The sequence below is a fragment of the Myotis yumanensis genome, unplaced genomic scaffold (assembly GCF_028538775.1).
Source record: "Myotis yumanensis isolate MYYU_CA2020_CCGP unplaced genomic scaffold, mMyoYum1.0.hap1 SCAF_1, whole genome shotgun sequence".
Taxonomy (NCBI): Eukaryota; Metazoa; Chordata; class Mammalia; order Chiroptera; family Vespertilionidae; genus Myotis; species Myotis yumanensis.
The window spans coordinates 229,114,539-229,141,422 of NW_027223752.1; the positions used below are offsets into that span (position 1 = coordinate 229,114,539).

General features: G+C 39.6%; 1 protein-coding gene across 4 annotated transcripts in view; it reads left to right on the top strand.

Moving 5' to 3' along the window:
* Window positions 1-26,884, top strand: part of KCNIP4 (potassium voltage-gated channel interacting protein 4) — a 948,564-nt gene that overhangs the window by 847,137 nt on the left and 74,543 nt on the right. For all 4 annotated transcript variants that reach the window (XM_070398743.1, XM_070398733.1, XM_070398726.1 and 1 more), the window contains exon 2: window positions 11,283-11,407. In XM_070398743.1, coding sequence (XP_070254844.1) covers window positions 11,283-11,407 — 125 coding nt within the window. The remainder of the gene's footprint in view (window positions 1-11,282; window positions 11,408-26,884) is intronic.

The window sequence follows — 26,884 nt, forward strand, 5'->3', positions numbered from 1 at the left end:
CTCTGTTTCTATGAATTTGACGTTTTTATTTTATTTTTAAATATTTCATATATAAGTAATATAAAGTATTTGTCTTTCTCTGTCTGGCTTATTTAACTTAGCATAATGCCCTCAAGTTCCATCTTATTGCCACAAACAGCCATATTTCCTTCTTTCTCATCACTGAATAACATTCCATTGTATATCTATACCAAGTTTTCTTTATCCCATACATCTCTTGATGGACACTTAGGTTATTTCTATATCTTAGCTTTTGTGAATATTTCTGCAATGAGCAAGGGAGTGCAGATATCATTTTGATATACTGTTATTTCCTTTGGATATATGTATGCCCAGAAATTTGATTACTGGTTCAAAATGAGGAATGTATCCTTTTTTGTTTGGGTTTTGAGATGGCTAGAGTTAACCAAGAGTCAAGGGAGCTGGACACAAGTCCTACCTTAGAAGAGTTGATGGTGAACTTGAAGTCAGAGAAAAGACTAGCAAAGAATCAAGAGTAACGTTTAATACAGGACATGAACAGGATGTCAAAGCTGTCAGCAAAAGCCAGCTGGGTATTGATTTCTGAATCAAGGAACCAACTGAAACTCAGCATGAGAATATGACACAATAATAGATCATGAAATCTCCACTTAAATGAGAGAACTAAACAATGAAATGAAATCACTAACCCAAGACCTCATAATTATTCTGTGTCGAAGGAGGGGTTTCACCTCAGTGTAATGCCACAATTACTCTGTTGGGTCTTCACCATAGACTTTCCTGTCTAGAGAAGAGGACAAATGCCTCAGTCTAAGGGGATGGTCATAGAAGGGAGAAGAAGGACTTGAAATGCATGGTGAAGGTGCAACTGGAAACACTGAGGAGCAATTGGTGGTACTGAGTGAAAGATAGAAAGCCTACAAAGTGATTCCACCAAAGGGATACCGGTGCATTAAGCAAGACGAGGAACAGAGAAGGCCATGAAAGTTAAGAAGAGGTGATCATTTGATTTTAGACATGGTTTAAAGTGTCTGAAGAACACAAGCCATTCCCAGAAGCAAGCTTTATTGTCAGTTTTGTACCTTTTTTGTTCAGGTTACCTGTGTGATGAAATCTTTTTTCTTCCCACTTGATTTTTTTCACTATGTTTTTTAATTGCTAATTTGGTCCAAAAGGGATAGAGTGATGACTACTTATAAAAAGCTACATAGAGGTTTAGATTTATTTTATTTTATTTTTCATAATGAAGATTAGTGTGTGTTTTTTAAAATATATTTTTATGGATTTCAGAGAGGAAGAGAGAGGGATAGAGAGATAGAAACATCAATGATGCAAGATAATCATGGATTGGCTGCCTCTGCATGCCCCCTATTGGGGATTGAGCCCACAACCTGGCATGTGCCCTTGACCAGAATTGAATCTGGGACCCTTCAGTCCTTAGGCCAAACCAGCTAGGGCTAGAAGTTTAAATTTAAAAAACTTTCTCTGTTTTTTGTCTCTTTTATAGATGATTTCATAATTGGTCACTTGTGCAGTTTCCAGTAGGAGTCATAAATACCTATTGTCCACTTGCATTGACCTGAAGAGTAATATTTGGGCTAAACATTAACAGGAGCAAGGCCAATTTCTGCCGGTGTCCTTTATACACTGACATAGGAGCCTAACACTTTAAGCAGACTCAATTTTACACCCCACCAGGTCTATAAAATTGCTCTGTTATCTGCTTAGATTGCAGGGTTAAAGTGTAACCTTCTTACTTCCAAATTGCTTTTTTTGCCAGGGGATCTAGAGCTGCAAGCGTGATGGGCAGAAGCCCTTTGAGGGAACACTGGCCCATCTTTGCATATAAAGTTTCAGAGGGAAAAAAAAGAGCAAAACAGCAAGTTCTGGAGAATAACTGACAGCAGAAACCTTATTCACCTTTTAGCAAAACATTTTCATAGGAGACTTTGGGTGTAAAACAACTCCACAGTACATTTTGTGTTCTCTGAATCTGCTTAGAGGTGGGCACATTCTCCAGTGAGTGTTCCTGGAGGTAATAAAAATCATGTTTCATTGAGCTCAGTGACAGGGTAAAGTCAATCAATGCTTTAGGTGGGCAGAGGTGGCAAAAGCTCAATAATAATAGCAGAAAGCATGCGTATGGATTCTGATGTTGCACCATTCGCTATGCAAAATCCTTTACATACGGATTCTATTTAATCTTCAGAATTATTCAGGTGCCATTATCACCATTTAACAACTGAGGAGAATAAAGATTTGCGGTTTTAAGTGACTTGTCCCAAATTATAAGGCTACTAAGAGGGCAGAGCTGAAACTCAAGGTCATTTAGTCATTTGACACATTTTTATCAATACCTGCCACACAGGAGACATTAATCTTGGTGGTGAGGTTGCAGCCATGAACAAGCCCGTGAACCCTGGAACCAGACTTCAGACTCTGACTGTGGTCCTGTGTGACCGTGGGCAAGTTACTTACTCTCTCTGTGCCAGTATCTTCATCTTTAGAACATAATACAGTGTGCTCATGGGAACTTTATGAGTTAATGTATGTAAAATGCTTACACAGATCAAATGCTATGAAGAGTGGTTTGCTAATATTATTACATTTTTAGGACAAACAGGAGAAAGTCTATCAAAATTCAAGAGAAGCTCTACTGTTAGGGCATTGTTCCTTTAGTGTAGTATCACAGGCTGTCTTTCTTTACCTCGCTTCATGTTTCACTACTTTTTAAATTTTTCTCTTTGATCATAGTTCCTCTCAGCTGTTGCCTTTCCTGACAACAAGAATATCTTAGAATATCAATCTTTTTAGTCTGTCTCTGTGTGCAAGTTCAATCACATTTCTAGTTTCCTTCTGCCCTCACCCCAGCATTTTTACTGTAGATTTTCTCTCTGTGTATGACTGGCAAATAATATTTATTTCCCTCACTTACCAAAAAGCGAGTAGGACCCTATCACCTAGAAGATAATACCTCTTTAATAAGGGACCCTTCATGACTTGTAATAATAATATGGATAATGCTAATAATAAGCATTCCAATAGGTGATTATATTTTAAAATCTAAGCTGTGTAAATAGTAATTAATGTTTATAAATAAGGTAGAGACAATGCATTCATATGTGCTGTGAGCAATTTTCTTCTGAGTAGTTATACTTTATAACTGTTTGAATTAAATCACAACATTGTAAAATAATAGGTTCTCCTGGAATAGAAATTGCAATGTCATTGCCAACAAACACCTCTAACACATTCAAAATAATTGGCTGTTTTCAAAGTATTTTTCATTTTCCGTGTGATATATGAATATTAAATAGGATAAAGTACAATGATAAAGGGCTTTTTTTGGTCCTGACATATTTTTAGGGTCAGAGTTGAAGAAACACATGTTTGAGTGACAGAAATCGGAGGGGTTCCAATTGGTCTGGGGGGCCTGGAAAGTGGTAGGACTCCTCAGTGTTTTGATGGATGGGTTGCTTTCTACTGATGACTTGTGCACCAACAACTTGGAGTTAACTGCTCGTAGCCCTTCCATGTGGCTGAAAATAGCTCCTGGTGGGTGGATAGGTGAATGGTTCTGAAGACAAGAAGAGTTGAGAGTAAAACATTTGAAGTTGGCAGAGTTTAGAGAGTTGCTTCCATGCTGGCCAGCATGGCTCAGCGATTCTCTCTCACCATTGTTGTTTCTATACCTCTCCCTCTCCCTTCCTCTGTCTATAATCAATAAAAACATATTATATTTTTAAAAGAGTTGCTGCCAGAGCCTGGCCCAGGTCTAAACTCTCCATCCAGATAAGTCAAATATAAGAACAGGAAGAGGAAAGACATATTGTGTCCAATCCCAGGTCCCCCACTTATCAGCTGTATAGCTGTGCACACTTGAGCAAATTCCTTAACCCTCAAAAATCTCTTTCCTCAATTGATTATGATGCCAAACCATTTGAGCATCGCTGGGGGTGGGACTAAGGAATGGGACATTCTGAGTATATGGCTGTACAAGATTTTGATGTAAAAAGGAAGGGAGGGGAAAAATTGCATGTTATGTAAAATTGCTTTGGAAATCTTCCTCCAGGCAACTTCATCTTTGTCCTGATGTGTCAGACTGAACATTAAACATCTTCTTATTTCAGAACTAGAGGCCCGGTGCATGACATCCGCAGTCAGACATCCTTAGTGCTGCCACGGAGGCGGGAGAGGCTCCTGCCACTGCTGCTGTGCTCGCCAGCCATGAGCCCAGCTTGTGGTTGAGAGGCGCTCCCCTGAGGGAGCACACTGACCATCAGGGGGCAGCTCCTGCATTGAGCATCTGCCCCCTGGTGGTCAGTGTGCATCATAGCAATCAGTCGTTCTATCATTGGGTCTATTTGCATATTACCCTTTTATTATATAGGACTAGAGTCCTGATGCATGAAATTCATGCACAGAGGTGGGGGGGCGCCGCGGCCCGTCCTGAAGCTCCCCTCCAGGCCAGGCAGCGTGGTGAGCCTGCGCGCGCCTCCACTGGGGGGCTGCCCCTGGTGGCAGTCTCATGTCCCAGTGGCACAAGTCCCTGCCCCCATCCCTGCCCACCAGCTCCTGTGTGCACACAGCCTGTTGAATGGTCGTGACTGGGACACCGTTAGGACCAATTAGCATATTACCTCTTTATATATATAGATTTCTCAGGAGTAGTTTCCAGTGCTGTAATCAAGAATCCTACAGTATTGTTTAGTATGAAGCTAAAGTCTGGAGTGAAATTTGTCAAACTCTTCTCTGATACCTGCCACTAGATAATAACATGTAACATATCATTAGAAGGTAGTTGTTCTCATCACTTCTAAATAATAACATGTAACATATCATTAGAAGATAGTTGTTCTCATCATGACGTTATTGTCATTCTGATCAAGTCACTATTAAAGCAATTTAAGAAAGGGTCAACAGGAGGAATAAAGACTCAGAGGGTTTTTTTATAAATGAGATAAAGCAATGTAAGTCAAGCTGGCTGAATCTTTGGCTCAGACAAATCAATTTTAGCTCAAATAGAATTTTAAAGTTATACTACCTATAATCTTCTTATAATGAAAAATGGATAGATTTTTTTTTAAGAAGGGTCATGTTTTATTGAGAAATGGACCTCCTTATAGATCCAAGGTGGCCTGGTTGGGGTGCTTCAAGTAGTTATGCATTTGTTTCACGGTTTTTATTGAGATTGAGCGCTTTTAGATGCTGTTGGACCAGTGGCGCCAGTAGTCTGTCAGATCCTAGGAGAAGCCATGGAGGCAATGGCCTCACAGTGTTATGACATGATAAGGCAAGGATTCGATTCTGTGTGCCTGACCTGTGTACTGAACCACTTTCATTTTAAAAATCTGATTTTTTTTTTTTCATAAAATGGTTTTATTTCAGCATTACAGGCCTTGCTTATAAACATGTGTATTAGGACCACAGGCCTCACAGTCATGTTTGTTTATAAAGAAAGATGTTCTGTAGTTGTGTTCTGGAGGGTATGGCTTGATCTGGGATAGAGACAAGTGCACATAATTATGATTTTGGCTGTAATAAGATTCTACTATATTTTAAGAAAAGTTGTGAGAAAGGGGAGAAAGATTACTATTTTTAAAACTCATTATGTTGTTCCCAAGTGATTTGAATTCCAATTTCTAGCCCAACTGTGTCATGGCCTAAGAGAACTGTTGACTCAGACAGAGAGACTTAAATCTAAGGTGCGAAGAACAAAAGGAGACAGCCAGGAAGCTCAAGGGGTCTGGGTTTGGGAATTTATTGTCTGATTAAAATGAAATTGCTTAGAAGATACATGAATTAAAATACTATTTGTATTCAGATTATCTCAGGATGCAAAGGCAGCACTGGAATTAGCAACGCATCAAGGTATGTGTTAACCGAGGCCTGGAGATGATTCAAGAGGCCAGAGTCCCACATGGTGCCGGTTTTCATTCCAAGCAAACCCCTCAGCCTCCTGGAACTTAACATTTCTCAGTGATAAAATGAAGAAGACCAAACAACCTTTCATGTTCTTTCCAGTTCTGAGATTTCATCACTTCCACACCTTATTCTACTTTTTCTGATCAGCACATCATCGGCCACCATCATGGTGATCAAGGTGGCTGGGCATATTTCCCCTGAGGAGTTGGGGTTCAGTGGCCACCTGGTTTGTGATTTCAATTCTTCTATTCCCCAGGCTTTTAGACCAAAATATATATAACTGTTTCTCCCTCAAATAGCATGTTGACTAAACTCACAACCTTTGGTGTCAAAAAACAAAACAAAACAGGGATTAAATCCCAGCTCTGTCACTTACTGGCTGTGTGACCTTGAGTAAGTTGCTCAAGTTCATTGAGTCCCAGTTTATTCTTTATAAAATAAGGGCAATAATAAATACCTCACAGAATTTTTGTCAGTATCAGAATGAGATAATATACAGCCAGGCTTGGAACAAAAGCTCTCTATAGGAAGGTGGTTTTTATTAACAATCTCAGTCAAGTGCTTAGAAAGATTAGAGTCCTTGTCTGCTTCATTACTAACCAGCCAACTGACCTTGAGCAAGCCACTTAGAATTTCCAAGCCTCATCTGTAGATTGGGGATGACAATCACTTCTTTAATGGCCATGGTAAAGAATAAATAATATGATTGACTAACAAGTTGCCCAGCATTCACTGGGCAAACTTGGTGAATAACAAGACCTGCTTTTATTCTTATTGTGTCATTTGAATCCAGTTCCGAGTTTGCTCAGGCTGCCAGAACCAAATGCCATAGACTGGTGGCTTAACCAAGAGAAGGTTATTTTCTCATGGTTCTGGGACATGAAGTCCAAAATCAAGGAGCCCACAGGTGTCTTTTCCTGAGACCTCTCCCAGGGGCTTGCAGATGGCTGCCTTCTTGCTGTGTCTTTGTGGCTTTTCCCTATGCATGTGTATCCCAGGTCTCTCTCTTTCTCTTTCTCTCATATTTATAAAGACACCAGTTGCATTGGTTTAGGGTCCCATCCTTATGCCCTCATTTAACTTGACCGCCTTAAAGGCCATATCTTCAATATAGTCATATTGGGGGGTTAGACCTTCAACCTACAAATTATACAGCAACACAATTCAATCCACAGAAGGGCCAGAAATCAGACAGCACTAGATTAAAGAGAAAGCCGGAAGTAGTACATGAACCCAGTGGAGAAAGTCAACTTCTCTGAGACATTTGACAATGCAGGAAGAGAGAGAGGTTGTCATTAGTTTTATCATTGTTAAGAGAGCAAGTGGTGCCCTAACCCATTGGGCTCAGTGGATAGAGCGTCGGCCTGCAGACTGAAGGGTCCTGGGTTCGATTCCAGTCAAGGGCATGTACCTGGGTTGCGGGCATATCCCCAGTAGGGGGTGTGCAGGAGGCAGCTGATCGATGTTTCTCTCTCATCGATGTTTCTAACTCTCTATCCCGCTCCCTTCCTCTCTGTAAAAAACCAATAAAATATATTAAAGAGAGAGAGAGAGAGAGAGAGAGGAAGTGGCAAAGCAGACGGAACATGTTTTGTCGTTACAGACTTGGATGTAAATCTTTTCTCTCTTTTTTCTCCTATGTGACATCTCGCCACTCTTTTTTTTTTCTTTTCACTTCTATTAGACTCAGTACTCACATGTGTAAATAATAGACAATGATAGCTCATCTTGGAGTTACTGCAAGGAGTACAATAATATCAATAGAGCCCGTCTCCTGACATCTAATAGGAGCTCAATAAATGCTAAGCACTATATTAAAATCCCTCCCCAAATGCATGCTCTTTGGTGGTGGCTGAGTCACATCATGTATTTTGCGGCAGAATCACACTGTGCTCTGCACAGAGTTTGCCTCCAGGAATCAGAGTTTGGATTGGGTTAGATGGTGTTGCATTTTTAATGTATCATAAGCTGGTGATTGCTGATGACTCCAGGTGTGTGTTTAGAGCCTGTCAGCCTCCTGGAAATAGAAACAGCCCTCTGGCAGGCAGGAGTCATTAAGAAGTAAGGTGCCAGTGAGCTGGGAAAACAAGAGAGCCTGCAGGCAGGCCCTTCAAGTGTGCTGCTTTGAATATTGCATGTGCTGCTTTGAATATTGCATGTGCTGCTCATCCTATCACACACACTTAACTCAATTACATTGACCCCCTGGCCCCAGGACTCTCATCTCAGTCTTGGCATATACACGTCTGCGACAGCTGGGGAAGCAACTGTGTTGGGTGTGTGATTCAGACTGCTGTGTGGTTGCAAAGGCCAAAAAGTTAACGCGCTGTTTTGTTTCTTTCTAGTGGAAAGGGCATTAGGTCTAGAGGAGGTTATGCTATGATTCAAAGGTTACTCAGAAAATCTGATTAAAATTTCCCCTACTTCTGCCTTGCTGTGTTTCTCAGAACAATACACAGTCAACACAGTGATTCCAAAGAAGGCATTTAAGGGCCACCAGTGGCCCACAAACCTCAGTCTGAGAAATGATTTTCTGGAGGGCAGCTAAGGTTCCAGAGACTCCAGAGGCATGGAAACTTTATTAGCAATATCATTTGTTTATTGACTCATTCATTCGTTCACCAAATAATGCTTGAGCCACGATGGGATATGAGACTCTATATCAAGTCCAGAGGACATTCAGATCTGTCTTCAAGGAACTCACAATAGAGAAGACAGACACAAGCAGGTCACAATGTTTTCTTGTGAGAGAGAGGTAGGTGTAGACCTCTGACCAGTCTGCATGCTGGAGCGATCGGGAAGGCTTTAGAGAGGAGGCAGGAATATTACAATAGGTCATAAAAGATACACACATTTCACCAGGTGAGAAAAGGACAGAGGAATATTTTAAGCTGAGGAAATTACACTCTAAATGGTTCATAAGGAGCTTATACCAGGGCATTTTTCAAGAAAGCCAGAGTCTTTCTATTTGTTATTGTTTGTTTGCATTAGATCTGTTCTGAGGAACTTATTTCTCCACTGGCAACGACAATAACTACCAGGCAGCTCAAGTCATTGGATTCACAGCAGTCGTAGGGAGTACCATCTTCCTTCATTCTTTCTGCTCAGCACCCATGGAGTAGAATCAACTTAATCGCGCCGATGAACAACGGAGAAAACTGAAGGAGCCCATTCTGGCATTTGTTACTTGCTTCATAAAGCCCAGCCTGAGGTCAAGCTGTTAATGCCTAGCTGCCTTTCATTGGCTACTTTCTTTCCACATCCTTTGCTGCGGTTCTCAACCTGTGGGTCGCGACCCCTTTGGTGGTCGAACGACCCTTTCACAGGGGTCGCCTAAGACCATCCTGCATGTCAGATATTTACATTATGATTCATAACAGTAGCAACATTACAGTTATGAAGTAGCAACGAAAACAATTTTATGGTTGGGTCACAACATGAGGAACTGTATTGAAAGGGCTAGAAGGTTGAGAACCACTGCTTTAGAGGCAAACCACCAAAATTCTCATCAATTTTATCCTTGTCAGCTCAGAGTTACATACTCTTGTTCTTGCCATTTTTTCATGTCCCTCTTCTTATTATCTATCAATCACTATTCTGCAGCTTTTCCAGATCCCTGTTGCAAAATAAATTATTTTGATACGAAAAGTACAAAACAAATATTTGCTTTCACATCCCCTTTTTCATTTTGACAAGCATAACCATTCCAAGTATTTGTTTCGCCGCCATTACTGGTCTTTCGTAAACTCCTGGAGGGCAGTGATGAGGACATGTGAAGATCAGACTTCCCCTGACCTTCATTTTCCTGCTAAGTGAGAGTTCTGGCCCTGAACTCTACTTCAGTGAGACAGAACAGTAAGTAGGTATACATGTTAGTGAAAGGCAGTTTCATATATACATATATATATATATATATATATATATATATATATATATATATACTAATTTTATTGGGGTGACATTGGTTAATACAATTACATATATTTCAGGTGCACAATTCTATGATACATCATCTGTTTATTTGTACTGTGTGTTCACCACCATCCAAGTCAAATCTTCTTCCTTTACCCTCTTCTACTCTTCTAGCTCCCCCCACCCCTTCCCGCCCTGGTAATCACCAGAGAGGCAGTGTTACTAAGTATCAAAAATGATGTGACTTTTGTAATCAACAAGAACTAAATTTCCAAATGATACATGCAGGGTGGAATTGGGGGTACTGGTGGCCCTGGGTCCAGAGTTGATGAAAAGAAGCTCTTCTCCTGAGCTTCACCCCTCAGAGTTGGGAATCTGTAGCCAAGAGGAAGGAATATGATGGAGGGAAGCCATGGCCTCAGTACTGGGCCTGGATGCTTCTGTCCCTGATGAGTTTCTTAGCTGAGGTTTGAGCTGAACTATGGCAGGAAGAATTCCTTAGGCCTCCATTGTCCCCACCGCAAAGAGCTAGACCTCATTAAGGATGTTGTACTTTTTGAGACCCAAATATCCAGATCCTACTATATCCCAACACCTCCCAATGATCCTAATGCAAATATGCAGATGTTACCAGATGTTACTTGTGGGGAAGAAGGGTTCTGTGGACAAATACCCCTTGGGGTTAATTGGGTTAAACAAAGCTAAACAGAATTCTTTGCTGCAAGTTCTCTCTAAACCATATAGTCCTGTGTTTTGCTCCCAAACTCTGTAAATGTTTACATTTCCCAAATTTATGTGGACTGAAAATTAGTTTGCATAGAGCAACTTAGAGAAATGTGGTAAATATATAATTCACAAAGTAAAGTGCAATATTTTATAATCTATCTGTAGCTGTGGATTTCCTTATCTGCAAAATAGAGTTTGGCCAGAAGTTCCCATAGGCCCCAGTCCATCCAGTGTGCACCCATGGAGACTGGGTTTATGCCAGACATACTGGTCGCTGATTTTTCTCACTTGATCTGACTACTTTATTTGCAGCCCCTGGAGAAATGCTTTATTTCAGAAGAATCCTTGCTGAGTATTAGCAAAGGCCTAACTCATAGATGCATGATACAGGGTGATGTTGATTGTTATTAAACTAAAATCCTGGTTTTATAACTAGTACTTGTTATAAATACACAAATCCAAGGTTTTAAGTTTTCCATTATATATTTTTTTTCACTTTTCAAACTTACTGGGAAATGTTAGTATGTAATGTCTAATAACTAGAAACTATGAAAATATATTATGTAGTATTAGCTTGGCTTCATAGTCTGAACTCTAGGAAATATACATATTGATTGGCAGTATGAGAACCATTCCTCTGGAAAAATAATAGGCATCTAGTAAATGCTCCTTTGTTTTACTGTATAAGCGCTGGGGAGCCGAGGCTGTTCTAAGACTCTGTTGGTTTCCCTCCGCAGACAGCGTGGAGGATGAGCTGGAGATGGCCACCGTCAGGCATCGGCCTGAGGCCCTTGAGCTGCTGGAAGCCCAGAGCAAGTTCACCAAGAAGGAGCTCCAGATTCTTTACCGAGGATTTAAGAATGTAAGAACTTCCTTTTCCATTTTACCTTCACCCTCTTCTGAGAGGGAAAGAGGACAATATACAGTTCTGGGAGAGCCCCCCGCCGTCTGCACATTTCAGACCAGTCTTTCCTAGATGTGACTATTGTTGTAACCATTTGGACTATGACTCACTTGGGCACACCAATGCTCATACATTGTCAGTACACATAAAGCAAGAATGAGCAAAGGAGAAAGGTTTACTCAATTCAATTCTTAGTATTTCTTTTTCTTTTTTAGCCATAATAACATAATTTCAATAAGCCCCAATTACCTCTTCATTTTTAAACTATAGTCTGGTGTTTGACTTGAAACTTGGCTATAAGTCGGGCCCATCAAGGAAGTCCCTCCCTTGCATTGGGGAAAAGTCATCATAAATTCAGTAGTTTCTAAAAGACCATGCTGCCACTGACTGGACCACAAGTGTCTGTAGGTAGCCCCTGTATCCAGTTCTCTGTGATCCAGGTGTGACTATGGTAACTCTAATTGAGCTTTCAGAATATATTTTTAGGTTCCTTCATGCATATTACAAACAGCCATCCACCATCCCTCTGACTCCAGGGCATCTGTCACTATCCCATGTCTGCTCCTTACCACTCTCCTTGCTTGGACTTGCTAAATTTTTCTACCACATTACTCTTCAAAAACATGGTTCTCTGCTAACACCCAGGCCTTTGTGGGGGTACACTGGGTGGGAGGGAGGAGCTATAATAAATCTGTTCACTGCACAGATACAGGACTCTCCTTAACAGGGATCTGGATGTGTAATGTATCTAGATGACACATACATAAACATGTATGAAGAGAAAGGGGCTTTAGAGTTATACCTATGCTGCTAGAATGCAGACTTCAGAGAGAGTAAGACTTATAATAAAAAAAAGCAGCACTGACCACTGGCAGCAGCAAACCACTGAGTGAGTGGCGAGGATGGGGAAAGAAAGGAGGTGAGAAAGACCAAGTCCTAGCCCTAAGTAAATCCTAAGGACAGACTAATATAATATATTATAGGCCCGATGCATGAAATCTGTGCAAGAGTAGGCCTTTGCAGATGTAGCAGCTACCTCGATCCCTCCCTTGCAGCCGAGGCGGCTGCCTTGATCCTGCAGCTGCAGCCCTGGCTTCATCTGGAAGGTCTTCTGAAAGGACATCTGGTCGGTCATTTCGCTGTTCGGCTGTTCTGTCAATTTGCTTTTATTATTATAGATTAGAACTTCAGATGCATTCCTGTGAACATCTAAGCATCTCTGCTCTAGTTTAAGGATCTTATAATAAGAAAACACATTTCTTTTTAACATTGGACTGTGCATCAGATAAAAAAAATGGTTGCTGAATAAAGGAGAGTATAATCCAACCTCCCAGCATCCCTGTATTCTTGATGGCTGCAACATTACTACTCCACTGCTGTCACTGTAGGTCTCTCCATGTGGGATCTGATGCCTTTCACCCCATTTGTTGCAAACTGGAATCATGATTACTGCTTTCATTGACCTCAGGAGCCAAGTCTGCACAAGTCTTATCCACGTCACACTTCACAAAATATTTCCCAGGCTCCAAAGGCTGCATTCATTTATTTCTTTTATTTTTTCTTTGCCTTCTTGCACTCTGTTTTTTCTTTTTATCCCCCCCCCCCCCACCACCAACCTCTTTTCCCAACTTTTCTTTCCCCCTTTCTTATCCTTCAGATCTCTTTTCTTTCTTCATTTCTTCATTCTCTCCATTTTTTCCCTTCCGTTGTCTCTTCCTCTTATCAATTCTTGTCTCCTTTCTTTTACTCTTTCTCTTCCTTTTTAACTATTTTTTCTGTTCTGTTTCTTCATTGTTTTCTTCCCTCCCACACTCCATGAGATAACTTTCCATCAGACCTTTATATGCCTAGAGCATATTTTACATACTTTTTAAAAACAAACGATTTCACAGTTTGCTCAGAAAATGTTAACTGGTGTCTCTGATAAATCCAACAAGAGTGGTCTTTTAATGTTTGTTTATTTTCCCTTAGTCAAATGTACAACTTAATTTTAAAATAGCCCTAAGATATAGGGAGAAAGGCACTAAAGCAGATCAGCAGCACTCATGTGTTACAGGATGGCAGCCTCGGAACCAGCTTGCCATCACAGAAAGCAAACCACCTACCCTTAGTTTCCTGAACACCAATTATCTCAAGCCCTTAAGATAGAAAAAATCATTTTCCTGGAACCAATTAAGATATTCACTTTTAATGAAACCTTTTAAAACTCTCCATGTTTTGATTAAAAGGATAAACTAGTCATCAACATCTTAAAATAGTCACATGGAAGTGGCTAACCACAGCAAGGCACCTTGGGTAAAGGTCCCCAGAGTCCTCTAGTCTTTTTCCAGCACTGCATCTCTTATACCATTCCCTCAACTCTAACATAGATTTTTAAAAAAATAAGTTTGTTTGTTTTATTTTTTAATATATTTTATTGATTTTTTACAGAGAGGAGGAGAGAGGGATAGACAGTTAGAAACATCAATGAGAGAGAAACATTGATCAGCTGCCTCCTGCACACTCCCTACTGGGGATGTGCCTGCAACCAAGGTACATGCCCTTGACTGGAATCAAACCTGGGACCCTTCAGTCCACAGGCTGACGTTCTATCCACTGAGCCAAACCGGTTAGGGCTCTAACATAGATTATTAATATAAATGAGGTCTGGGTCTGGCCAGTGTGGTTAAGTGGTTGAGTGTCTACCTATGAACCAGGAGATCATGGTTCAGTTCCCAGTCATAGCACATGCCTGGGTTGCAGGCTCGATCCCCAGTGTGGGGCATGCCAATCAATGATGCTCTCTCATCATTGATGTTTCTATCTCTCTTTCCCTCTACCTTACTCTCTGAAATGAATTATATATATACTAGAGGCCCAGTGCACGAATTCATGGGCTGGTGAGGTCCAGCCGGCCAGCCCCGATGGGGGCCATCAGGGGCGAGGCCAGCCAGGGTGAGAGGGTGGGCATTCCAGTCATTCTTCCGTTTAGTCAATTTACATATTACCCTTTTATTATATAGGATATATAAATGGGGTCTTGGAGAAAAGGAAAATAGTGATGGAGGATTTCTCAGCCCCTCACCCCATCTCACGCACTGAGTTAGCCCCATATTTTTATTTCTCTTACCACAGGCTAAACTGAGCCTCCAGAAGTAGACAGCTGATAGAAATGGATAATATAATACCATTTTTTTTTAACCATTAGTGTGACTCTAAATCATCTGGTAGACTTGATAAGCACAGATGTCTGGGTCCTAGCCCAAAAGATTATGATTTAGTAGGTCTGAGACTGAGCCAGAGAATTTGCCCTTTTTTAAAAAAAATATATTTTATTGAGTTTTTACAGAGAGGAAGGGAGAGGAATAGAGAGTTAGAAACATCGATGAGAGAGAAACATTGAGCAGCTGCCTCCTGAACACCCCCTGCTGGGGATGTGCCCTCAACCAAGGTACATGCCCTTGACAGGAATCAAACCTGGGACCCTTCAGTCTTCAGGCCGACGCTCTATCCACTGAGCCAAACCAGTTAGGGAAAATTTTCCCTTTTTGTAAGTTCTCAGGTCTGCTGATGCTGCTGGTCTGGGGACCACACTCTGGGAATCACTGGTATAGCGCAGACAACGTAAGCTCTGGTGTCACTCAGACTCGGGTCCACATGTTACTTGTTTAGGTAGTTCCCTCTGAATCAGTGGCCTGTATGATCTCGTCTCAACAAATTTGAATAATGACATGTACATTGCACAGGTTTAGGTATGTTTCTTTTCTTTTATCTTTTGTTTTTGAGATATAAGTATAGCAATCATGGAGTTAAAAAAAGAGTTATTGTAGTGTGACTCCAAATAGTCAACCTCACTTTTGTGTTCCATCAAAGTGGAGCATTTATGGTTGGCCTCCATACCTCCCAGGCAGTGTTCTGGGTTTTGAGCTATGTAACTGTGTATTATAAAGGATGCAGAAAAATACAAGGTAAACCTATACACCAACTGTCCCAAATTTAACTGCATGTTGCTATCAATTGGGGAGCTTTAAAAATTAAAAATAGCTGGGTATCATGCTTGGTGATTCTGATGTAATTGCTCTGAGAAGAATCTTGGGCAACAAGGTTTATAAAGCTCTCCAGGTAATTATAATGTGCAGCCTAGACCAAGAATCATTGAACTGAATATATAAGGTGTAAGGTGATTCTATCACACACACACACACACACACACACACACACACACACAAATGGACCTAACTGTAATAAGTCCTATAATGTCAAACACCGATGGTTATACTGGCTATGTTGGAACCTTATGAAGTCCTTGGTGAGGGGGATAGTTGGGTGTGTGTGAGGGGTTTGGGGAGTGGGAGTAACAGGTCTTACCTCTAGTGATTCTGATTCAGTTAAGTCTGGTGTGATGCTCAATAATCCTTTTTAAAAACAAACAAACAAAAAACTTCATAATAAAAATAAGTTTTTATTTTAATAGATAACTAATAGAAGGCCATATTTGAGAACCACTGACCCAGAAGGCCATTCAGGTATTTATATACATGATTCATAAACTAGCTTTGCTGCTCCCTTTCAAAATCAAACATAAGTTTAGTTCAATTTTAAGCGATCGTGAATGATCTACTGGGGCATGAAGTTTTAATATGGCTATGCATCTTTGGCATTTCCTCTCATTGGTTAATAATTTGTGGCAAATTCTTCCCATCTTTTAAGGCACAGGATGAGAGACAGGCTCAAATGCAAAGTGGAACAAAAGTAGGTTTATGGTTGTGAGTACACAAAACACAGAGTTTATTCTTGTATTATTATTAATTAATTATTATATTATTTTCCATACAAACAACTGTAAACCTACTTTTGCCCCACCCTGTAGTTAGACTTATATGCTTTGGACACCTGGCTTTTTTCTGTCCCAAGTATTTGCCGGCTTTAGTTCCCTTCTCTACTTTTAATTACATTAGGTTAAAGATTCAAATATATCTTTAAGGCATCTCTTGAATACTTGTTAATTTGGAGGCTAAAAAAATTAATACTTTTCCTCCCACCTTCTATGTTATTCTAGCTGGGCTAATAATCAAATTAACAGAGACAGATTAACAAGATAAAAATCAAATTTTAAAACATGTGCATGAGGAATTCACATAAGCGTGAAATATTCCAAAGAGAGTGGGACAACATTGGAGATATATATATATAAGACAAAGGCAGAAACAGGGTCTTAGATTTCAGAAGTGAGAATGGATGATGTTGTAAAGGTAATTGAGGAAGAATACACATAACAGGAAAATCATTGCTGGGAGACTCAGAAGCAATGAGACACTGAGGTTATCTAGGTAACAGGCCCCTGCCTGAAGCCCTTCTATTTACCATACTTAATTCTAATTAGACTAAAGGCAACATCTCTAAAATTTCCTTCCTGGAGTAGGCCTTTCCATCTGAATATCTTAGGCAGGAAGGGAGAAGGTCAAAGGTTCTTTCTGAGTCTTGTTTTCTAATTAACAGCTTAAAATCAATATCCCAAAAAGACAGCTTCATGGTGGCAAAACTTTGGTTCCTTCCATTAATGTACTTTTCCCTAAAACTGCTAAGTGTTAATATCTTTTTTACCTAAAAAGAAATATGGTTGCATTAGTTTTCTATTGTATATAACAAATTACCACATATTAGTGGCTTTAAAAGCATACCCATTTATTGCCTTACAGCCTTGAGGTCAGGAGTCCAGCAGTGACTTAGCTGGATTCTCTTCTTGGGCTCTCACAAAGCTACAATGATGATATTGGTTGGGCTGCATTAGTTTCTGGATCCTGGGGTTCATGGTTGCTGTCAGAAACCATTTCATTGTGGTTGTATTTCCAAGATCCCCACTATGGGTATCAACCTGGGGACACAGAGCTCCTAGGCTTCCCATAGTCTCTTGCCAATGGGCCACTCACAAGTTCTCTCCTGACATGGTAGCTCATGTCTTCAAAGCTAGCAAGGTAGCTCCACTCTTAATTTTTTGAGGAATTGCCAGACTGCTTTTCATGGTAGTTGTACCAGTCCACATCCCCAGCAGTGAATGAGGGTTTCCTTTTCTCCACAACCTCTCCAACACTTGTTATTACTTGTCTTATTGATAATGGCCACTCTAACAGGTGTGAGGTGGTATCTCATTGTAGTTTTGATTTTGCAGCTCCCTAATTGGCAGTGAGGTTGAACATTCTTTTCATATATCGATTGGCTGTTCCCATGTCTTCTTGGGAGAGGTGTATTTTCAGGTCCTCTGCCCACTTTTTGATTGGGCTGTTTGTTTGTTTGATGTTGAGTTTTATGAGTTCTTTATATATTTTGGAAATTAAACCTTTGTTGGAGCTACTGTTTGCAAATATCATCTCCCATCTGGTCGGCTGCCTCTTTGCTTGATTTTTGGTTTCTTTTACTGTGCAGAAGCTTTTTAGTTTGATATAGTGCCATTATTTTATTTTTGCCTTTACTTCCCTTCCTTTTGGGGTCAAGTTCATACACTGTTCTCTATGACCAAGGTCCAAAAGTTTGGTACCTATATTTTCTTCTATTTAACTTATTGTTTTGGGTCTTATATTTAAGTCTTTGATCTATTTTGAATTAATTTTTGTACATGGAGACAAACTGTAATCCAGTTTCATTCATTTGCATGTGACCTTCCAGTTTTCCCAGCACCATTTATTGAGGATACTATCTTCACTCCCCTGTGTGTTTCTGGCTTCTTTGTCAAAAATTATCTGTCCATATGCATGTGGTTTTATATCTTGGCTCTCTTTTTTGTTCCATTGATCTGTGTGTCTGTTTCTCTGCCAATATCATGCTGTTTTGATCATCATAGCTCTGTAGATACAACCTACAGCAACCCCTCTCCTGGATGTTTACCTGAAAAACTCAAAATCATGTATTCACAAAGCTATATGCACCCCTATGTTCATTGCAGCATTAATCATGGTGGCCAAGACATTGATACAACCAAAGTGTCCTGAGATAGAGGACTGAATAAAGAAGATGTGACACATATATCCAATGGAATACTACTTAGGCATAAGAAAGGATGAAATACTGCCATTTGCAACAACATATGGACCTTGTTAGAATATTACGCTAAGTGAATAAGTCAATCAGAAAAAGCTAAGAACCGTATGATTCCACTTATATGTGGGATATAAAACTGAAACTCGTAAACACAAACAGCAGTGTGGTGGTTGCCAGAGGGAAATGGATAGGAGCAGAAGGAGGTCCTAATATATGGCGACAAGAGAGGATTTGACTCTGGGTGGTGGGCACACGATGCAATATGCAGATCTTGTGACATAGAAACTCACACCTGAAAGCTATATGATCATGTTGACCAATGTCACCCCAATAAATTTAATAAATAAAAAAAGCTAGCAAGGGAGAGTCTTTCTAGTCCACTAAAGCAGAGTCTTGTATAATGTAACATAACTATGGATGTGACATCTCAGCCCATCACCTTTGCTAATCTAGCACTCAAGGCCAGGAGATTAAAAAGAGTGTGATCTATTGGGAGTCACCCTATGGTTTCCATCACAGTGGTGTTTGTGAGGAGACAGCAACCCCTGTGGAGTGAAGCTGCTGAATTTGGTCTGATGTTACATTCAAGTTCAGTTAATACCCACACTCAGTATTGTTCCTGCATTCATACATTTCCTTGGAGAATTTACCAAAAGTGGCACCAAACTTTTCCTTGATTAGTTAATTTGAAAGAGAGAGAGGAATGCAAGAGAGAGAGAGAGAGAGAGAGAGAGAGAGAGAGATCAATTTGTTATTCCACTTGTTTATGAATGTATTGGTTGATTCTGACCAGAGATCAAACCCAAAACCTTGGTGTATCAGGACACTCTAACCAGCTGAGCTACCCAGCCAGGGCTCCTTAATTTCTGGAAGAGTTATTATACTGTGGCCAAAGGAACCAGCAGGAGATGAGAGTTCTTTGATGGGGTTTTTCACTTCCCTGGAAGTGTTTGAGAACTCATTGCACTAAGATCTTTAAAAATAGCTGATGGGAAATTATAGGGATTTACATTTTTGACAGAGTACATTTACATAACAAGTGTGAAATCTTACTTATGATGGAGAGGGAGTGAGGGAGAGTTTAACACCTGAATGGGAAAGAGTGGGATATGTTGGTTAGGATAGAAAACTAAATTGCTAATTGTATAAGGCAATTACTCTTTTGTCATGAGCTCTCAGAAGCATTCTTAAGGCTTTCATAGACCATTGTGTGACCTTCAGTAAATTACTTCTTCCCTGGCAGTTTCTGTTTCCCTGTCAGCAAATTAGGGATTAAGAGATCTTCCTTTCCAATCAGAAGGGAGGTGCGTAATAATGAGTTTTGTTCAGCTCTTGAAGGACTCAGATAAAAGATCTCCCTTTAGTGCAAAGTATTACTCATGTACTTCAGAGTCAAAGTATAAGTACAGAGTTAAAATGTTATTTCCTAGGCCCTAGCAGAGTTTTCTGTTCTGAGGAGAAGGTTGTTGACAGGTATGAGCAGGTAAATGTGGCTGCCTCTCTGGCTTCCAAGGACTGGCTTGGTCCAAGTGCTCTCCTGGGTTGAACCTTTCAATTGCCATTTCCTACCTTGGGCAGTTTGTTTAGCAGCTTTGGACATTAAGTTCTTCTTTGAGAATTCAGAATATCAACACCCATGTATATGAGGTGATGGGAAATGTTTTGTATGATCCCTTTTATTTTGAGTATGGTCAATAGACATTAGAGCCCTTTGGTTCCCTCTGACTCTTCTAAGTAAAAAAATAACTAAATTTCATAAAGACTCTATGATGTCATCTTGAAGTAAAAATGATAATGCAATTAGATTCCAGTTCTGGCTCCATTTGGCAATACACTTGACCTCTCTGTGCTTCACTTATCTCATCTGCAAAACTGGAGAAATACTAGTAGCATCTCATAGATGCGTTGCACAGATAGGGAATATAAAGCACAGAATATAAAACCGGACTCATTATAACACTCAAAATGTGGCTACTCTTCTTCTTTTTAATCATTATTATTATTATCATTAGCACCGTTGTTACCATGCTGCTTCTATGAATTGTGTACTGTCCAGAAGCTCTTTCTTAAAATGTCTGTTCCACACTCTTGCCTAAGGACAAATTTGGAAACAGTGCACTTTATTTGATTTTATTTTACTCTGTCCTTTGACTTCTTGGAGAAACTGAGAAAGTCTTTTCCATAATGACTCCTCACAAGGATTTTGTAAAAATCAAAGCAGATAACATAATTGTTGATGTTTTCAACATATAATGCAACCTAGAGATGCAGACATTAAAAAAACACACACACAACATATATAGAAGCAACCTTTATATACTGTACTATTCACTAGTAGCATTCCTAAAATATTCAAGATTTCTATTAACTTTTCCACAACAATCCTGTAAAGAAGTTCACATTTTTTTCTCTCTCTCAAGTCACAGGTGAATTGGTCCCAGCTAATGGGGAAGTTCTACTCCAGTAGGACATTCAGGGATCCAGGTTCCTTTCAATATATTTCCCTGCTCTCCTTGGCTGGGCTTCTTGCCCCATCTGCATTGTGTAAACGAGGTCACTTTCATGTTCATGTCTAGAGGAAAGGTGAAAGAGCCATAGAGCAGCAGCAAGCAACTTCCCTTAATTTAGAAATAACACAAATGTTATGTACATCACTTTCACTAACATCCCAAGTGTTCATTAGTCACATGGACCAGTGGGCTCCAGGGAAAGCTAGGAAATGTATTCTCTAGCTCAGCGGGTCTCAACCTGTGGGTCGCGACCCCTTTGGTGGTCGAATGACCTTTTCACAGGGGTCGCCTAAGAACATCCTGCATATCAAATATTTACATTATAATTCATAACAGTAGCAACATTACAGTTATGAAGTAGCAACAAAAGTAATTTTATGGTTGGATCACTCCATGAAGAACTGTATTTAAAGGGCCAGAAGGTTGAGAACTACTGCTCTAGCTAGACAGCAGTAGATTAGAAAAAAAGGGGGAAACTAGATTGGGGAAACAACTAGCACTTTGCAAGTCAATAAACATCTCTTCTATTAATTTTCTAGAGAATATACTAAAGGATTCCTAAGTCAGTCCAGCTAATCCTCCTAAGACAATTTAATTCTTTTAAGACTTGGAAGCAAGGTGTCCATTTATTCTTCAAAATCATATAGCCATTAATGCATCAAGACTTTTAAAATAATAATAGAAAGTTTCTGTCTTTTGACTGCTTCAAGGTTTCCTACTTCCCTTAGCACTATACATCAGAACTAAGTAGTACATAAAAAGTAAAGAACAGCTTCATCCAAGAAGGTTTGTCAGTACTATTTGTTGTACAGTGGGGCTTTGACTTACGAGTTTAATTCTTTCTGTGACGGAGCTCGTAACTCAAATTACTCGTATGCCAAATCATTAAAGTGAACGAGTGAGACACGTGATGGTGGGCTGATATTGTGGCGTTCACTGTGACATTCGCTGCGCCAACTAGTGGTGGGGTATCTGAAGCTGGCTTGTAACCTGAAATTTAGCTCGCAACTCAAAGCAAAAAATCAGCTGAGAGACGGCTGTATCTCGAAAAACTCGTTAGTCAGGACACTCATAAGTCAAGGCCCCACTGTTTATGGAACCTAGTCTTCACAGCACAGAACCCAAGCACAGGAGGTAGTTAGACTGCTATGCCCATCAATTTTAACAATATTTCTCCTTCTTATTCTTTTTGGAAGAACTAATTGGTTCACACAAATGTATCACTGAGAGCCCAATAAATGATTTTTCAAATTCAGTACATATTCCTTAACGAACCTGCCATGAAACTTCGAATGTATTATGGTTAAAACCAAAAATAAATCTGGAGCACCATTCATCACTGCAAGCTGCCGACAGTGAACCTCCCTCATAAAGTCCGATTATTTTTCATTTTTTTACAATTCCCACTTAAATGGGTTTATTAATATAAGCATACCTGGCAATTACTCCTGTAATTCTGGCAGGGATTCAAATCTTAATTACAATGAAGTAAGTTGCCAAAACTTTAGAAGTCTTTCAATATTACATTTGAGTTGAGTGTGTTAGACTATAAATTATCTTAAATCTGTGTTGATTAATTTAACTTGAGAAATATAAAGACATGTTTAAAAGAAAATGAGATAGAATCAGTAATTTCTTTATGCATATTATGCTAACATATAAATTATGCTTAATATATGACATCCCAACTCCCATAGAATTTAGATTAAGTCAAAACTTCTTATTCTAAGTTCCTCCTGGTTGTTAATCCTTTCCACAAGCAAATATGAACCAATCCTTTATTAAATGCTAACTACATGTCAGGGACTTGGCTAGTATTGACACACATTAATGAGTAAAAGAGAATTGTCTTCTACTCACAGACATTAGAGTCTAGTGTAGGAAGTGTGAAATTAGTAAGAAAGGAAAGAAAGAGTTAACTCAGACATAGTTTTTGGCTCTTTTTCCAGTTCTATTTTGTCATAGCAGTATCTACTCATTATGCAGAAAACTTTAAACAATATAATCTAGAAAGAATTGTTTAAAATGCCTTTAAAACTACTGGGGAACTTTAGAGGACCATGTCAATAGATAGATGTTGCTTCATTATCTTCTAAAAGGCTTTTTTCGGTTGTTTTGCATAAATGTGCCAATGATACTTTCTCTCTCTCTCTTTCTCTCTCTCTCTATCTCTCTCTCTCTCTTTTAGGCTTTCTCAGCATAGTTCCTGGTTAGGTCACTCATCATGAGGCAGTTAGCTAGTTATTTAGTCTATCTAACTTTCTAAACATTATGCCCTTTCTTCTTGCAAAAAGAGATTATTAAAAAATGTTTGCAGAAATGTGTAGAAAGGAAGAACAAAAAACATTCCAAGCAGTATTTTAGTGCCTTATCACCAAAAAAGTATATAGCATAATTTCTGCCATAAAAAGTCCAACTTGAATCTTGTTACCAGAAATGTGGTCCAATACAGAGTTCTTTGTAAAAAGAAAAGAAAAAAAATTAAACATTATTTGAAATAAACAAATTCCAGGAAAAGTCATGATTTGTCCCTTTGCAGTGTATTGTTACAACCTGTGGTCTGTAATTACTTTAGGACTCTGATTTCCCCTGTTACCCATGGTGATTGGAAGTGGAGTGGGCAGTAAGTTTTCATGGAACTAATAGCAGTTTAAACACATTTTAATGTACCATACACAACCCAGCAATTACTGCTTGTTGGCAGCAGAATGAAGGCACCATATATCTGTGCATTGAAGTGACTGCTAATAATGCCTCCTCGGTCTCTTCTGAAACTCCACATAAAACCCGGTATTCGTTCCCTAATGGAAGGCAAGCCTTTTACTGAACACACTTTGTATTCTCATTAATAACTGCTACTGATTTATTGGATAGATTACATTTATTGAAACCAGAATGGGAGCATGCAGTTAATTACCAGCTTTCTCTATTTAATTAGCGTTTTGTGTGACTAGAATATTCTTCAGTTGATCATAGTGCTTTCTGTTAGAGTCCAATGAATGTGTGTTGAAGGGAGGCCATTTCCAGCAGCACCTTGCACTGCCCTCTTCTGTGCATCACTAGCACTACAGATTTATTTATTTTATTTTATTTTATTTTATTTACTTTTTAAATCTTTACTGTTGAAAGTATTACATATGCCCCCTCACCTCCCCCCCCCCTCCCCATTGACCTCTTCTAGCCCGCCTCCACCCTGACCCCAGGCCTTCACCACCCTACTGTCTATGTCCATAGGTTATGCATATATGCATACAAGTTCTTTGGTTGATCTCTTCCCATCCACCCACCCTGCCCCGCCTCCCCTCGAATTTAGGGAGGATGTGTGTTTCAGTGCATAGATGGAGAATTGAGACCCACGTAATCCTGGATTCCAATCCCAACTCTGACACTTACTAGTCACTTTACCCTGGAAACCTCATCTTCCTTATTTGTAGTGGGAATAATAGTGGTGAGGAGTCTTAAAGAAATAATCGATAAGTGAGTGGAGAGGCTTATATGTGACAGATAACTGTTGCAGAGTGCTGAGCCCTTGCGTTTCATTGGCTCAACATAAACAAAAATGTCCTGTGCTGACACTCTTTGGGTTTCGTGATGAAGGTAAATTATACATTCAGAGCTCTATTAATACATCTTTGAGAACAATGAAAGCAACCTTCTCAAAATTTTGCAACAAATATTGAAGACTTGACCTATGTGATGATTATTTGTCCTAAAGTCAAATAATCAATGAAATAGCCAATGAGATTATGAAATCTCTGCCTTCTTTACCTGCAGACCCTGTCTTCTGCTTCTTGCTTCAGGATTCTCTCTATTATATCAAACTGACTCTGGAATTCTAAGTCACCTTTTCCCTTCCACATATCAAATCATGAAATCTTCATCAGCAATTCCCACATATGTACTGAGTTCGTGAAGAATGTGGAACTGCAATAAACACTTGGAAAATGGATAGTAAGCAAATAGATGTGAGTCCTGCCCTCAAGAAGTGAATGGACCATATAACTTGGTATCTATTTTTCTACATTATTATTATAAAACGGGACCATTTATTGCCTGTATGGCAATTTTTGGCAGAGTCATCCTAACATCAAGAGGTTTAGAAACTTCGCAAGGTCATTTAGCTAATTAGTATATGTGACATAAATATAACAGATACATCTGAGATCCCATTTCAAAATCCCAGTGTGGTATTCCAATGAGAACACACAGAATGTTACAAAAATAATGGTAGCAATGAAAATAAATTTTAAAAAATCTTGGTCCTAAACACAGGGAGTTTTTAGCTCTTTAATATGACAACTAGGTAGAACCAGAATTCATGGTTCTAATTTGATGTAGCATGCCTGTCCCGAGGTGAGCAGTTAATATTTGTCATGCAGGTGCCATATGAAGTTCCAGATTATGTCATGCAGGTGCCATATGAGGTTCCAGATTATGTACAAAGGGGTTTATAAGTTAGAGAAGCAGTCTAACATAAGGATAAAGGGCATAGACTCTGGAGTGAGACTGCCTGGCTTCACATTCTGATTCTGTGACTTTTCTTACTTGTAAACTTGAAGATGCCACTTCACTTTTCTGTATCTCAGTTTCTGTACAAAGATGACTCTGACCTTTTCATCTAAGCAATCAGAAAAATGGATTGACATTCTGAAAGGCTGAAGGAGGACCACATATGGAGAGGAAGGTCACAAGCCCCATCTTGTTTGGGGATTTAGCATGCCTTGTTGACATCCAAGGAGAATTATGGAGTTGGTAGTAGCATACATATGCCTAGAGTTCAAGAGGAGCTATCCAAGCTGGGAAATAAATACTGGTGACCTTCATACCTAAATTATATTTATCTCCATGAGACTAGATGAGATCATCAAGGGAATAAGCACAGCTATGGTCAGATTCATGTTTTATAAATCTCACTCTGATGGAGCAGAGTCAGAGAAATGAGACTGGAGGCTATTAGACCAGTTTGAAACCTCTTGCACCAGTTCCAGCTCAAGCCTGATTAGTAAGGATGATAGACAACAGAAGTAACCACGGTAATAACAAAAATGAATCATGATGTGATGCAATCATAAATTAAAAAGTGAATACAGCCCTAACCAGTTTGGCTCAGTGGATAGAGCGTTGGCCTGTGGACTGAAAGGTCCCAGGTTCGATTCCGGTCAAGGGCATGTACCTTGGTTGTAGGCACATCCCCAGTGCGGGGTGTGCAGGAGGCAGCTGATCGATGTTTCTCTCTCATCGATGTTTCTAACTCTCTATCCCTCTCCCTTCCTCTCTGTAAAAAAAAAATCAATAAAATATATATATTTTTTAAAAGTGAATACAATACCAGTTACATTAAAAATGTAGCAGAAATGCTGTGAGGGCCAGGCCCCTCTTCTTATTTTTGTGATGTGAAAACAAAGAAGGCAGAGATTAGTTTGTATTTTGGAATTTCTGCCACTGGCCCACAGGGAAGACTGGACTCTCATCTTAACAAATCAGAAAAGACAAATTTCCCAGTGTTTTAGCGATGATAATCCTTTGATACCACCTATCACAGAACACGTTGTCTCCAAAGTCACTACACCCTGCAACTACAAGACCTCAAAAGGACACAAACATATACATATTGAAGAATCACATTTTCATTTCCTTTTTTTTAAATATATTTTATTGATTTTTTACAGAGAGGAAGGGAGAGGGATAAAGATTTAGAAACATTGACGAGAGAGAAACATTGATCAGCTGCCTCCTGCACACTCCCTACTGGGGATGTGCCCGCAACCAAGGTACATGCCCTTGACCGGAATCGAACCTGGGACCCTTGAGTCTGCAAGCCGATGCTCTATCCACTGAGCCAAACTGGTTAGGGCAACACATTTTCATTTTCTATATAGATTTTCAGTTCTAAGCCAGGCTAATTATTCTT